At 40.5% G+C, this 15,355-nt stretch overlaps 1 protein-coding gene across 2 annotated transcripts in view; it reads left to right on the plus strand.

Moving 5' to 3' along the window:
• Window positions 1-15,355, plus strand: part of REV3L (REV3 like, DNA directed polymerase zeta catalytic subunit) — an 87,346-nt gene that overhangs the window by 26,347 nt on the left and 45,644 nt on the right. For both annotated transcript variants that reach the window (XM_063311097.1, XM_063311088.1), the window contains exons 6-11: window positions 2,379-2,473; window positions 2,868-2,972; window positions 4,089-4,173; window positions 4,264-4,400; window positions 5,174-5,296; window positions 7,981-8,218. In XM_063311097.1, coding sequence (XP_063167167.1) covers window positions 2,379-2,473; window positions 2,868-2,972; window positions 4,089-4,173; window positions 4,264-4,400; window positions 5,174-5,296; window positions 7,981-8,218 — 783 coding nt within the window. The remainder of the gene's footprint in view (window positions 1-2,378; window positions 2,474-2,867; window positions 2,973-4,088; window positions 4,174-4,263; window positions 4,401-5,173; window positions 5,297-7,980; window positions 8,219-15,355) is intronic.

Consider the following 15,355-nt stretch of genomic DNA (forward strand, 5'->3'; position numbering starts at 1 on the left):
TCATGCTGGCCACATGACCCGGAAGTGTCCTATGGACAACGCCGGCTCCAAGGCTTTGAAACGGAGATGAGCACCGCCCCCTAGAGTCGGACACGACTGGACTTTACGTCAAGGGAAACCTTTACCTTTACCTAGCATGCATTACCTTGACAGCATCATCTTGCAAGATTTTGAACAGTTCAGCTGGGATGCCGTCGTCTCCTGCTGCCTTGTTATTAGCAATGCTTGTTAAGGCCCATTCAACCTCACTCTTCAGGATGTCTGGCTCTAGCTCACTGACCACAACGTCAAAGCTATCCCCGATATTGTTATCCTTCCTATACAGGTCTTCTGTATATTCTTGCCACCTTTTCTTGATCTCTTCTTCTTCTGTTAGGTCCTTGCCATCTTTGTTTTTGATCATACCCATTTTTGCCTGGAATTTACCTCCGATGTTTCTAATTTTCTGGAAGAGGTCTCTTGTCCTTCCTATTCTATTGTCTTCTTCCACTTCCGCGCATTGCTTGTTTAAAAATAATTCCTTATCTCTTCTGGCTAACCTCTGGAATTTTGCATTTAATTGGGCATATCTCCCCCTATCACTGTTGCCTTTTGCTTTCCTTCTTTCTTGGGCTACTTCTAGTGTCTCAGCAGACAGCCATTTTGCCGTCTTGGTTTTCTCTTTCTTTGGGATGTATTTTGTTGCCGCCTCCTGAACAATGTTGCAAACTTCTGTCCAGAGTTCTTCCGGGACCCTATCTACTAAGTCCAGTCCCTTAAATCGATTCTTCACCTCCACTGTATATTTCTTAGGAATATTAGTGAGCTCATATCTAGCTGATCTGTGGGTCTTCCCTAATCTCTTTAGTCTGATCCTAAATTGTGCAAGAAGAAGTTCGTGATCTGAACTACAGTCAGCTCCAGGTCTTGTTTTTACCGACTGTATAGATGTGTGCCACCTTTGGCTGCAAAGGATGTAGTCAATCTGATTTCGGTGTTGTCCATCTGGTGAAGTCCATGTATAAAGCCGTCTCTTAGGTTGTTGGAAGATAGTGTTTGTGATGCAGAGTGAGTTGTCTTGGCAAAATTCTATCAGCCTATGTCCTGCTTCGTTTTGTTCTCCCAGGCCATGCTTACCTGTAATTCCAGGTGTCATTTGACTGCCCACCTTAGCATTCCAGTCTCCCGTGATGAAAATAACATCTGTTTTAGGCGTGTTGTCCAGTAGGTGCTGCAGATCCTCATAGAACTGCTCTACCTCAGCTTCTTCAGCATCTGTGGTTGGGGCGTATATTTGGATCACTGTGATGTTAGATGGCTTGCCCTGAATTCGAATTGAGATCATTCTATCATTTTTTGGATTGTATCCAAGCACTGCTTTAGCCACTTGACTATTAATTATGAAGGCTACTCCATTTCTTCTGTGGTCCTCTTGTCCACAGTAGTAGATCTGGTGGTCATTTGATGTGAAGTGGCCCATTCCAGTTCACTGACGCCCAAAATGTCTATCTTTAATCTTGACATCTCACCAATAACCACATCCAATTTGCCCTGGTTCATAGATCTTACGTTCCAGGTTCTAAGGTGTGTTGATCCTTAGAACATCGAATTTGCCGTTCACCACCAGCACCGTCGGCCGCTAGCCGTCCTTTCGGCTTTGAGCTAGCTGCGTCATCACGTCTGGGGCTAGTTGAACTCATCCTCTGTTCCTCCCCAGTAGCATTTTGACCATCTTCCGACCTGGGGGTCTCATCTTCCGATGGTATACCGACATATCTCTGGTTGTACTGATCCATTTAGTTTTCACGGCAAGAGTACTGGGGTGGGTTGCCATTACCTTCCCCAGGGATCGCATTTAGTCTGACCTCTCTGTCATGACCTTCCCGTCTTGGGTGGCCCTTCACGGTTTAGCTCATGGCATCATTGAGGTGCTCAAGCTCCAGCACCACGACAAGGTAACTATCCTTTGCTGAAGATTTGAAGAGTACCTACGTTGTAAATATAGAAATTGAAAAATACATTGAAAAATCCGTTCTCTAATCTTGTTCTTAGATTCCATTGACATGATTGTCACATAATGTTAGTGTAGTTTCTTGTATATCTTGCCCCCCAGGGCTTACAAATTGCTCTAGCCCCTGCTTTTCTTTGTGTTGTTATGCAAGATTGGGAGATGTTCACTTTTAGCACTGCTGGAATAGGAAGGAAATTATTATCTAGTGCTTCTCATTCTTTCATTTAACGGAAGTTAAAACCATTGTGAATTTGTGATTTTCCATTTGTGATTTTCTGTATTTTGATATAAAATTTTACATGTAATTTTTTCCTTATGTTTAAATATAATAATGTTTTAGAAAATACAATATATTAATATACTCTTTTCAACTTTAATTTAACTGCAGCTCTTTGATATTGGAAGGTATTGAACCACAGAGTACCTGTGAATTGGAAGTGGATGCAGTAGCTGCCGATATTTTAAATAGATTGGATATTGATGGTAAAGTATTTTTCTTTGTGTGATCACATAGCATATTTGCAGGTTTGTTGTTTGTACAGCTCAGTGTATGATTTCTTTATTTAAAACATTTGAGTTCCATTAAGCAGTAATGTATTTTATTAGAAAAGGTTAAATAACTTGTTAGAGAACCGGTGGGAAAGGTATTAGGCTGCATCCAGGTCAAGTCCACCTTCAGCCATTAAAGATCACAAAGTCATAGTGGATGACTTTGGGCCAGTGTCTTGAGCTTCTGGGTGAAAGGCAGAATATAAGTTGATAAATATGAGGGAGGGCAGGTTTTTGTCATACTGCTATTTAGGAAAACCTCTTGTGAAATTATGTTTTAGTGAGCTTGACACTGCCATTGATTCTGCTGCATCTTTTACTGTTCCAGCCCAGATTGGTCAGAACCCAGGGTTACAAGCAATATGGGAGGATGAGAAACAGCGGCGTAGAGTGAACAAAAAGTCATCTCAAATTAGTCCTCCTAACTCACAAGGTAGAGTTGGACCAAAGTGTTTAGTTTTGAGTGGATGCTGCCTTCTTGAGCACCTAAATGAAAGGCGGGATATAAACCTATAATATAATATCATGATATCATATGATATCATATAATATAATATGTTTTTGAATTTCTTCCCTCTATACCTGTATATGTTCTCATTGTGTTATATTTCATTTTATTTTAATCTTCATTGCCATTTTCTATTACCAGTGTAGCCTTAGGTCCAAGAAGCAAAGACAGTGAAGAAAAAGCATGTTAAATTTTTCTTTAACTTGCTCAAAGTTAGAACAATATATTATGAGTGCAGTGCCATAATTTGCAAAGTGTTGCATCTAAGAAATGATAACTTGAGGAAAGTGCATGTTTTTTAGCAAGAATTACTCTGAAGCTCCTAGCTAAAACTTGTGTAATTTGAACATATTTTGCTTCACTTCTTCACTTTTATATTACCTTCCTCAAAGAGTTCAAAATCTTGCACCATTTTGCGTCAGTATTATTGCTCCTGACAACCAGTTTAGTGTAACGGTTAAGGCCTCAGGCTAGAATCAGGGGACTGTGAGTTCTAGTTCCACCTAAGGCACAAAGACAGCTGGGTGACTTCGGGCCAGTCACTCTCTCTCAGCCCTAGGAAAAGTAATGGCAAACTACTTCTGAAGATCTTACCAAGAAAACTGCAGGGACTAGTCCAGTAACCACCAGGAGTCAACACTGACTTGAAGGCACAAATTGCCAAATGATTGATCCTAATACTTTTTTTTCTTTTTCTTCATGGACCAATATAACTCTTTCATTTTATCTGAAGTTGGGCTCACCTTTAATATATAGTGCTTTTATAGTAAGCTGGAAACAGCTGTAGTATAAAGTAACTTTCTGCTAGTGGTAAAGGTGTATTGAGATCTAACCCTATATAATATTTCTTGTTTTGTGGATATGTCAGAGAAGTTCTATTTTTTTTTCTGTTAATCCAGACCCCTTTTTTAGATGGGTATAGCAATTTACAAATGATATATTGCTTGATCTTCAGTTAAAAATAGTGGGGAAGAATTCTTAAGGGGAGAGGGTATTTATATAGTGACTCTGAATTCCTTACATGTTTTTATGAAAAAAAAGATCGTGGATTTGTGGCCACAACAGAAAGTGAAAGAATATTTCAGAAGAGACTTAAAGAAATCCTCAAAGAAAGTGATTTTTCTGTGTAAGTATTAATTTATATGTTAATATTTATCTCTTTACCTCTGGATTCAACAATCATCTTAAAAATCTTTTTTCCCCCCCCATTACTTAGGACATCTGGCTCAATCGACAGCAATAATGAATCACAAGAATTCCCTGCTGAGTTGACATTGCATTCTGAGATACCTAAAGTTTCATGTTCACCAGCAAATATGATAGAAGTACACAGTGATAAGGAGCTGCACAAAGGTTAGTGTTATTAGTGCAGCAGTTGTTTTTCTTCATTATATGACTTGGTCCTATTAGAACTTTATTCAGGACAGAAGAAGGTACTGAAATGAACACAAGGAATGAACTCTTCCTCTAAACAGACTGATTATCATTCCCATCTTTATTTTATTTTCATCCTTTATAAACAATTTGTTGATATTCTTTATGTGATTATTCATGAACATCTATAATCCTATTTAATGCTAATAAGATTTTTGTCTTTTTGATTATTGGTAAGTATCATTATGACTATTTAACTTGGAATTACAGTGAACTTTTAAGACAATGTATATACATGGCATGCTATAAATATTTTAACTGATGTAGTGACTTGTGTTCTTAGGAATATCAGTAATGTGAAAGAAATTAAGATGGGAAACTTTAACAGATTCTGGGATGGTTTGTATGTAAGATATATTGACAAATTGCTATCTGCTGAAGAAAGGAACAAATACACATTTAGGGATATATATATATATATATATATATATATATATAGCAAACATAATACCTATATTTGTATATAATATGTTCATGTATATACAAAAAGAACAAATCTTTATGGATCACTTTATTAAAATGGGGTATTTTAATAAGTACATGTTTTGAATCACAAACATAATAAAATAATGTTCCCAATATATTATATTTTTGGAAAATGTAACTTGCACATTTTAGTAAGTTGATAAACTTGTTATATTTATAAGAAAAAATGTTGATAGCTTACTCAGAATCCTTGTTCATTTTTTTAGAGGAGTCTGAAAGCAAATGTAAAGAGGATGCACTTATAAACGAAGAAGCCATTTTGAATATCATGGAAAATAGTCAATATTTCCAACCCTTATCTCAGAGATTTAATAATACTCCTGTGTTTAGTAAGTATAATCCACAAAGCTTTTCTAAGTAAGGATTAAGAATATTTAGGTATAGATATTACAGTGTTTTAATTACTTTGGTTATAATTAATTTGTGTGGCTTTATTATATTAATCACCTTGATTGTCTTGCTTGTTTGAAAGGCCAGGAAATCAGATAAATAAAAAATACAACTATTAGTGTGCTCCAGTTTTATTACTTATATCCATTGCATTTGGTTTGTTGGTTTGTTTTTTACACACCCATCACGTTATACACATACCTAAAGCATGGAAAAAGAGTAAGAATTATTAAGCAAAAGAAATTAAAGGCAGGAGGTAAGAGAAAAGGAAATCTATTTTTCACAACACTATGCGTCTCTATTCCTGTCTGTCCTTGCAACTTATTGCTTCTATCCCCCCTTACACATATTTACATGCTCCTATTCTTTAGACTTCTCATCAGTCCATCCAACCATGACTCTTTTTGTCTTCTCTTTCTTCTCCATCCATTCACTCTTCACTGATATATATTTGGTTTGTTTGTGTATGTGTGATTTGATCCTCTTTCGTTTTCTCTATGCTGGTGGTCTCCAAACTTATTTTATTATCAGTAAAATATTTTTGAGTATGTACCCTTAATACGTTTACTTGATTATAAATTGCATACATGTATTACTACATTAATGTATTATTTACATTATAAAATATACCCCAAAATAGAAATAGAAAAAGAGGAGAGAAATATATATAGATATTCTAATAATTCCTTCCCGCGTACAGTACCAATGGTTCATTTTGAACCCCCCATTTTGGAAATCACTTCTTTATATGACCAACAAAGTTACTTCATGCTGGTCACACTCTTTGAATTCACACAACATTTGTTCATCAACTATTCATTCATCAGCCAATCTCTTGTTGTTTCATCACAGACATTTCTTAAATAACCCATTCTCCCTGTATTTTACTTCTGATATATCCAACTCTCACATAACAAAGTGACGGAAGCATACTTTATCCGCTCTCATTTTTGCTTTCAAATTCGTTCCTCACAGTAAACCACATACCTAAGATTTTACCAGCATTTGTATATCTTAAAATTTCTCCATCCATTTTCTCATCTTTAATAAACAGTATGTTAAGGAACACAAATTCATCAACTTGATCTAATTTGTTGTCATTTATGTATAACTTCCAATGAGTCCATTTTCCCTGCCAAACATATATTTTGATACATAAAATTTCAGGCTTATACTTCTCATGGCATTGCATAATCTAACATTCGCTGCACATCATATGGATTGTCAGTGAACAACATGGCATTTTGTTTGTACAGAATATACCTTCCCAGTCAGTGCATCTTGACTCATCACAAGCTTTCCTTACATATTTATCCATAAATAGATTAAGCCAAGGATTCTTAGCCTTACCATTTTTCAACATTCTCACAGGATTTTCATCCACTTTTTTCCTGGACCCTGACATTTACAGCATTTGTTTCAATGCCACTCTTCAAGATATCACTATTGTTTCATTGGAAGTTGCTGAAATACTTCTTCCCCCATTCTTTCCCTTCAGTTTCCTCCCAAATAATTTCATCATTTTCATTCACTCTGCTTAAGGCTCTTTGTTTAGCCTTTTTCATCATTTCATGCACTCTGCTGAAGGCTCTTCGTTTAGCCTTTTTCATCATTTCATGCACTCTGCTGAAGGCTCTTTGTTTAGCCCTTTTCCCCCACTTCCAGTATTATTTTTATTTCCATCCATTTCATATTTTTCTTTCTCTCACCCTTTACCATTCCTTGTTCTCTTTGATAGTATTCTTTGAAGCTATCTTTTTTTTTTTTGTACATTATACAATATATTCCTCTTATCGTCCTTTTTCAACATTCTTTTATATGCATTTTCCTCATCCGTAGCATTATTCTCTTCATCTTCCATTTTCATATTTCCATTTAATATAATGTGTTAATTGTCATGTAAGTGGTACTCTGTAACATATTTTTAATGCTGATCCAAGTAGTCTCTACATCTTTTTCTTTATGTCCATTTTTCATTTATTCTGTTGGGAGTTTATTTTGTATATTTATCATACAGGTCATTCTTCTTTCACTTTAATTTCCTTCATTTATCTTCTTCCATGTCCATTTTCCCCCAAAGATCCGTTAGTAGCAATTACAGATATGGCTGGCCCACATTAAATAACTCTCTTCATCCTGGTATTCTTCGCTAATTCTCTCAATCCTTCATAACATATAATGCTTTAGATTCTTTTCTTTGAATAGACATGCTGAAACCAAATATTTGAAACAAATGGGCCTTTTTCTAAAAAGTACTTGCTAAATTACTTTTCTCCGTTTTCTTGTCTGGTTCCCATCAATCCATTCATGTCACCTAACTTATTTTCTTCCAAATTGCATTCATTCAGAAGGTTGCATAGTTTTTCCCCAAACTCATAGCTATTTCTTCCATTATCACCATTCATTCGTGCTCAACATGGAACTTGCAAACCAACATAATGTTGCCCATATCCCACCATTTAGGAAACACATGTCAGGATACATGAGAGAAATGATAATAAAAAATAAAAATCTTGGGTATTTTTGTTTATGTCATTGAGATCAGAAGGTTGTTAGGGCTGTGTGTGTGTGTGTGTGTAAATATATATATATAGACTGTGCTTTATTTTTGTTTTTCCTGTAGTGAATGATAGTGCTGATCAAGCCATGATACATCTTTTAGCTGGGTTGGAAGATGATGGATATGAGATTGTACAACAAAATACATTATCACAGCATTATTCTTCAGGAAACTATAGAAATCTCCAGAACAGTGATGATGAAGAAAATGAGCCACAGATTGAAAAAGAAGAAATGGAGCTCAGTTTGTTAATGTCCCAGCAATGGGATAGCAGCTCAAATGATGTCAGTGCAAAAAGAAGGTATATTCTTTTTTGTATAGCTGTGTATCTGATAAAAGTATTGATCAACCTGTAATGAAGTTCCCATACTACCAAAGAAAATCTATATAATTATCCATGATCTAACATAATATCAAGAAAATATTTGTAGGACAAGGAATAAGGAGAAATGTAAAGCCAGGTAACTGAATACGCAGATAGATACAACTTTAACCAAGGGAATCTAGAATCCCTAATTAAGTATGCCCAGATTATACTGGTTTTCTCTAAATATTATTTAGCCCTAATTACCATATTTTTGAAAGCCATAGGAAGGATGGAAGGGATTTTGATAGAGGAGAGATCAGGCATATCTATGGGGTGAAGAAATAAGAGCTATACAGTGCTTCAGAATTGATTCAGAAGAGGTGCTTCAGAAGCACATGTAGCACCTTTTGCAACTCACTAAAACAGCTACAGTTAAATTGTGTTTCTGGAACCTGGCAAGGTTGTTTAATGAATCACAGGCAAATGCTCATGCTGCTGCATGTTACAAAGCACCTCCTCTGAATTAAATCCAAAGCATTGTACAAATCCGTGAACCATGCATTGAATTCTCTTAATTCTTAATGTTTTATTTTCCTGAGTATGGAATAATGTCATTTCAAACTATATGATTTAGTGATCCTTCCTTTTTCAAAATATTCAGCTTTTAGCTGTCTAAAATTATGATGCAGTTTTCAGAGCCATAGAAATGACTGCACTTGGCTTTGCTTTAAATATTTCCCTGTTCCATAAACTCAGTAGTGTGTTATATGTTCATTATTGCTTCTTTGCCTTGATTTTGTAATACCATTGATAGTAGAATAAACTTCACTAAACTATCCCATGATGACCCCATAATATTGAAAAGCAACATGTCCCCCCCATATATCTTAAATCTCAAAACACTTATTTTGACTACTATGGCAACAGAGCAATATAGACACAGTTTAAGTCATTATAAGACAGCATCCTATGTTCTTTGTGTAGATCAAGGTTAGGATTTGACAACAGGAAAAGCATGATTATATGGTCTGAAGTCAAATTCTAAAAGAGTTCCTTCGGCTCAGAGACATACAAAGAAGTCATTCTAGAAGACAATAGCCAAACCAGTTCAAACCCTCACATGAGTTCTGAAGAGTTTAAAACAAAAGAGCAAAGAGAAAGTTTATTTGGCAGTCAGGGTTAAAAGTTAAGGAGAACTAGTCACATACTAGCAACAAATATCACTTCTAGTTTTCAGGTGCTCTTAAGCAGAGAACTGTATGCAAAGGCTGCACTTAACCGTATCCTTTTTAAGCCTCTGCTCATCAAGCCTGAACTGTCTGCAAAGTCATCCAAGCATGATGGACTGTCTCGAATAAACCCTTATTTCCAGAGCTCTCTTCCTTCCAAATGAGTGCTTTAGAACTTCACCATCTTTTGATGCTCAGTCTGGTGTTGCACTTGTTCCCTTGGGCTGGGTAGTTGAGAGTGTAGGTCAGAGTCTTGAGCAGAAGGTTAAGGCTGTGACAATTGTTCTGGCTCATGTCTTGTACTAGTGCTCAATTAGTGGAAGAGGGTTCCATAGGATCACCTAATCTCAGATGAGGAAATAACATTTACTGTCCTAACAGTCAGAAATCACATTGAGACGAGGAGTAGGTCTCTAGTGTTTATTACTGCTACATTAAACAGAATCCTAACAAACTGAAGAAGCGTGGGAAAAACCCAGACATATAAACCCCAAAAGCTAAGGCGGGTCTGATCTGTGTCTCTTTGAATGGCTGCTTTATTCCTCAGTACTACGCATGTGTTTTCCAACCTGGATTGAGGCCCTCTCCTGCTCGCCATCAGTACTCATGACATCACCCTCCCCTCCAGATTCACATTCCATTTCAGCCCCCTCCCTTCCAGACGTTTGATAAGAGTCCATGTCTGCTTCTAAGCTCCCATGGGAACTGGGCAACGATGGAAAGTCTTCAAAGGAAAACTCCTCCAAGGACGTATCAGTGCTGTTCTCCAGGTCTGATAACGCTTCTGGCCCAGGTGGCTGCTGCTGGAAAATAGCTAGATAATTAGAAGAGTCGTCCCCCCTCCCCCCTGGGAAATGCAAGCCCGAGGTGGAAGGCTGTGGTTCCCCCCCCCCCCCCCCTGTAACTGGTGTCAAGGCTTCAGGCGGGGGTGGAAAGTGCAAACCTCCTCCTGTCTCTGGCCTCAGAGCCTCTGGCGGGGGTGGAGGTTGCCAACTTACGAACTCCTCTGCTTGGGATTCCTCTGCTTGCTCAGCCAAGTGAGGAATCTCTGGTAGAGTGCGAGGCTTGGGTTTGTGAGGGAAAAGCTGATGGAATCGATGAACCAGCATTGGTGCATGTACATCTCTGGCATTCTCCCACATGTGCTCTTCCTCAGGGTACCCTTTCCAGTGTATGAAATATTGGATGCCCCTTCCCCTCCTCCTAGAGTCCAGAATTTCCTCGACTTCGTATTCCTCCTCCCCCTCCACAATTACTGGGGGTGGGGGGGGGCAGTTCCAATCGTAAGGCACTTGGGGGAGGGTCCTTGGCTAGCAAGGCTCTGTGAAAGACTGGATGGATTTTCATGGATGCTGGCAGCTTTAAGCGATAAGTCACTGGATTTATCTGCTGTACCACAGTGAAAGGGCCCACAAACTTAGAGTCCAACTTCTTGGAGGGTCTGGTAGAGGTCAAAAACTTGGTAGAGAGCCACACTTTGTCTCCTACCGCAATCGCTGGCCCCTCTTGTCTGTGAGCATCTGCAGCTCTCTTGTAAGCACTCTTTGCTCTGTTCAGCTGCTCCTTTAACAACTCCTGTGCGGCTTGTTGCTCTTTAAGGAAATCAGCCGGCTGGAACAGCTCCCTGCTGGGAGGATGTGGGCAACACCCGAGGGTTAACCCCCTAGAGTGCTTGGAAAGGAGACATCTTGGTAGAGGATTGCACAGAGTTGTTATAAGTAAATTCTGCCATGGGGAGCAGGGCTGGCCAATTGTCTTGCTGATAAGTGGTGTAACACCTGAGATACTGCTGTAACCATTGGTTAATTTTCTCAGCTTGCTCGTTACTAGCCGGATGATGCGATGATGATAGGTGGATCTGGACCCCTAATGACTGGGAAAGTGCCCTCCAGAACCTGGAAGTGAACTGAGGGCCTCTGTCACTCACCAAGTGATTTACCATGCCTCTATACCGAAAAACATGGTCCATGAACAACTGCGCTGTGGCTTGCGCAGATGGGAGTCCTTTGCAAGGAATAAAATGTGCCATTTTAGTGAAAAGGTCCACCACCACTAGTATGGAAGTCAGCCCCTGGGCCATGGGTAAATCAGTGATGAAATCCATGGAGATTGTATCCCAAGGCTGACTGGGGGTGGGTAGGGGTTGCAAGAGTCCTGTGGGCTTCCCTGGGAGAGGCTTGGCTCGTCTACAGGTATGACAAGAAGCCACGTAGCCCTTTATGTCTGCAGTCATCTTAGGCCACCAGTAGTCTCTCAGAGCTCTATGGAGAGTTTTGAAAACACCTCCGTGGCCTGCCGTTTGATGGTCATGGCAAAGTCTCGGTACTTCTTCCCTCAATGAGGGGGGAATGTATAATCCCCTGCTATGCCAGAGGATTTCTGCCTCCACATTGAATGGCGAGGCAGTGTCTTGCGGGTCCCTCTGGAGGTCATCCATTCTGGCCCTGGCATATGGGTCATGTTGCTGCTGAGCTCTGACTCTTGTAAACAGGTCCTCTGCTTGTCTGCCTGCTGCTAAAATCTCTGTTTGGTTCCCCCTCATAGACTGATCAAAGTTGTGAGGTTTTAATATAGTAGCCTGTACCTCCTGGTGAGTGGCGGGGGTTGCCTGAATGGATTGAGAGAAGGCATCTACCAAGCAGTTTTGCGCCCCGGGAACATAAGAAATAACAAAATTGAAACAGGAGAAAAACTGGCTCCATCTGATTTGGCGTGGGGTGAGGGATCTGGTGTTTTATAGAAGCTGTAAATTCTTGTGATCGGTGCAAACTTTCACAGGAAAGGCTGCACCTTCTAGCCAGTGCCTCCACTCTTGGAATGCTGCTTTAATTGCTAGCAACTCCTTGTTAAAAACATCATAGTTTCTCTCTGCTGGTGAGAGTAGGCGTGAAAAATAGGCACAAGGAAGCAATGTATTCTCGGTTTTGTTTGTATATTGCAATAACACCGCCCCAATGGCAATATCTGAAGCATCTGAATACATTATGAATTGCTTTGTGGGATCAGGGTGTTTTAACAGCGGCTGGGATGCAAAGAGTTGCTTGAATTCTTGGAAGGCTGCTTGCTCCCTCTCCCCCCAAATGAATTTTGATCCTTTCTTCAAAAGCTGTGTGAGGGGTCTAGCCCTGTCACTAAAGTTTTTTATGAACCGCCTGTAGAAATTGCAAAATCCTAGGAACCTTTGTACATCTTTAACATTTTGCAGGGGTTGCCAAGAGAGAATTGCCTGGACCTTAGAAGGATCCATGGATATGCCTTCTGTTGATATTTTATAGCCCAGGAAATGTAATTCAGTTAAATCGAAAGCACACTTCTCTAGCTTGGCGAACAACTTGTTCTCTCTCAATCTTTGTAAGACATTACGTACATGGGTTACATGAGTTGTAGCATCGTCAGAGAATATGTCATCTAGATAAATGACTAGATACTTATCTAGTAAATCAGAGAAAATTTGATTCATAAATCGGGAAAATATGGCTCCTGCATTAGACAAGCCAAAGGGCAAAACAAGGTACTCAAATTTACCAAACCTGATATCGAAGGCAGTCAGATATTCATGCCCCTCTTTCATCCGGATCAGATTGTACGCGATCCAGCAGATCAGATATTAGCGGGAGGGGATAATTTTCTTTTATCATGAGTTTATTGAGGGAACTGAAATCGTGGACCACTCTCATGGGTGCCTCCTGGTTTGCCGGTGCCAACGGGTCAGGCTTCTTTGGTACGAAGAAGGTAGGAGCAGACGCTGGGGAAGTAGATGGTTGGATGAACCCCTTTTGGAGATTAGAATCCAAGTAATCCTTTAAGGTGGCTAGTTCCTTGGGGGACATGGGATATTGTTTCCTTGCTGGAATCTTGGCTCCTGGTATCAACTCAATGGTGCAATCACAGTCCCTATGGGGGGGTAGTGCTGTGGCCTCTTGTTCGCTGAAAACGTCTGCAAAATCTGCATACTTGGCTGGCAACTGGGACCCCCCCCCCTTCTTCCATGGCTTCATTGGTTGCTGGAGAGAGGAGAGGGGCTTGAATCTTGTGGTGCTGGCATTCCTTAGCTGGGAAGGAGATTGCTCTCATAGTCCAGTTCAACAATAGGTTGTGGATCTTCAGCCAAGGTGTGCCCAGGACTACAGGCACATTAAGTGATACCGTAACATAAAGTTGGATCCACTCAGTGTGGTCTCCCGTTGTTAGTTGCAAAGGTTCTGTGAACCTTCTAATCGGCCCTGCCTTGAGGGGCTGGCCGTCAATGGTCTCCACTTCTATAGGACGTGGCAATTCTATGGTCGGGATGTTGAAGTCTTGTACTCTCTGTACATCAATAAAATTGGTGGAAGCTCTGGAATCCACGAGGGCCTCTAGCTTGACCTTGTGCTCTGGGTTTATGTGCATTATGACTGGTAAGTAGTAAAAGGATTGCCTGGAATCCTCAGAATGAGCCCTTCTTAATTGATTGATGGTCTCCCTGCTGAGCTCTGTGGAGGGAGACCGACGGAGTTTCCCTGGTTGGAAGTAGAGGCGGAGGTGGCTCTTGTTTCAGCTGCTTGCCCTGGGGCTCTTACGGAATTTGCTTGGCTTCTCGTTGGGCAAGCTCTCACCATGTGCCCCTGGACTCCGCAGTAGAAACAGAGGGCTCTCTCTCTCCTTCTCTGTCTCTCAGCCTCGTAAATAAGCTTCCTGCTCGCCCCGATCTGCATCGGCTCCTCTGGTCCTGAGTAAGAAAATGCTGCGGAGAGAGCTGGAAATCCTGGAAGCGCCCTGAGGCCCCTGCCTCTCCCCGGCTGCATCTGTCTGAGCTCTTCTAGCCTGGCATCTATGACCACAGACAACTGATATAAAGCTTCTAGGGTAGCTGGTGTTCCCTGGCGCACTAATTCATTTTTAATTTCTTCATCCAGCCCCTGTTTGAATTGGTCTTTCAAGGCACTCTCATTCCAGTCCAGATCTCCTGCTAACAGCTTGAAATCAGCAATGTAGATTCCCACTCTCTTGTTGCCTTGCTTGAGCTTCCGAATTTCCCGGCTGGCAGTGACCTCTCTGATCAGATCATCAAAGTGTGCTTGGAACCCTGCCAGAAAATTTTGGTAGTTGAGAATTGGGTCGTTGTTCTCCACCATGGGAATAGCCCATTTGGCTGCTGGGCCCTTTAGCAGACTTAAAATGAAGGTGACTCTGGTTCTGTCTGTGGGAAACTCTGCCAGTCTGCTGTCGAAAAACGTGCACTGTGTGAGAAAAGTTCTCAACTGACCTGCTTCTCCTCCAAACTTCTCTGGTAGACTGCCCTGGGATCTCAAGACTACTGGTGGAGCTGCTGCTGCTGGCACCGGTTGTGGGTTAACTGGAGCTGGTTGTTGTAACTGCTGTAGTGTGGCTGCTTGTAATGTGTTGATCTGGAGATCTACCTGTTGTTGGTGTTGTTGCAGGGCTGCTGCCAATTGTTGGATGGCTTGCCGAATTTCCTGGTTTTCCGAAGACATTTTCCCAAATGTCTCTCTTTTATTTTTCTTTGTTCCTCCCTCTTTCAGTGGGAGTAGGAGTTTGTTAGGATTGATGTCCTAACAGTCAGGAATCACGCTGAGACGAGGAATAGGTCTCTAGTGTTTATTACTGCTATGTAAGACAGAAAATCCTAACAAACTGAAGAAGCGTGGGAAAAACCCAAACAGATAATGTCATGAGTAAGGATGGCGAGCAGGGGGCTCCCATCCAGACTGTTAAGCGCATGCGTAGCACTGAGGAATTGGTCAGCCATTCAAAGAGACACAGATCGGGACCGCCTTAACCTTTGGGGTTTATATGTCTGGGTTTTTCCCATGCTTCTTCAGTTTGTTAGGATTCCTGTTATGTACTAGCAATAAACATTAGAGACCAGTTCCTTGTCTCAGCGTGTTTCCTGGCTGTTAGG

This window comes from Candoia aspera, chromosome 1, assembly GCF_035149785.1.
Source record: "Candoia aspera isolate rCanAsp1 chromosome 1, rCanAsp1.hap2, whole genome shotgun sequence".
Lineage (NCBI taxonomy): Eukaryota > Metazoa > Chordata > Lepidosauria > Squamata > Boidae > Candoia > Candoia aspera.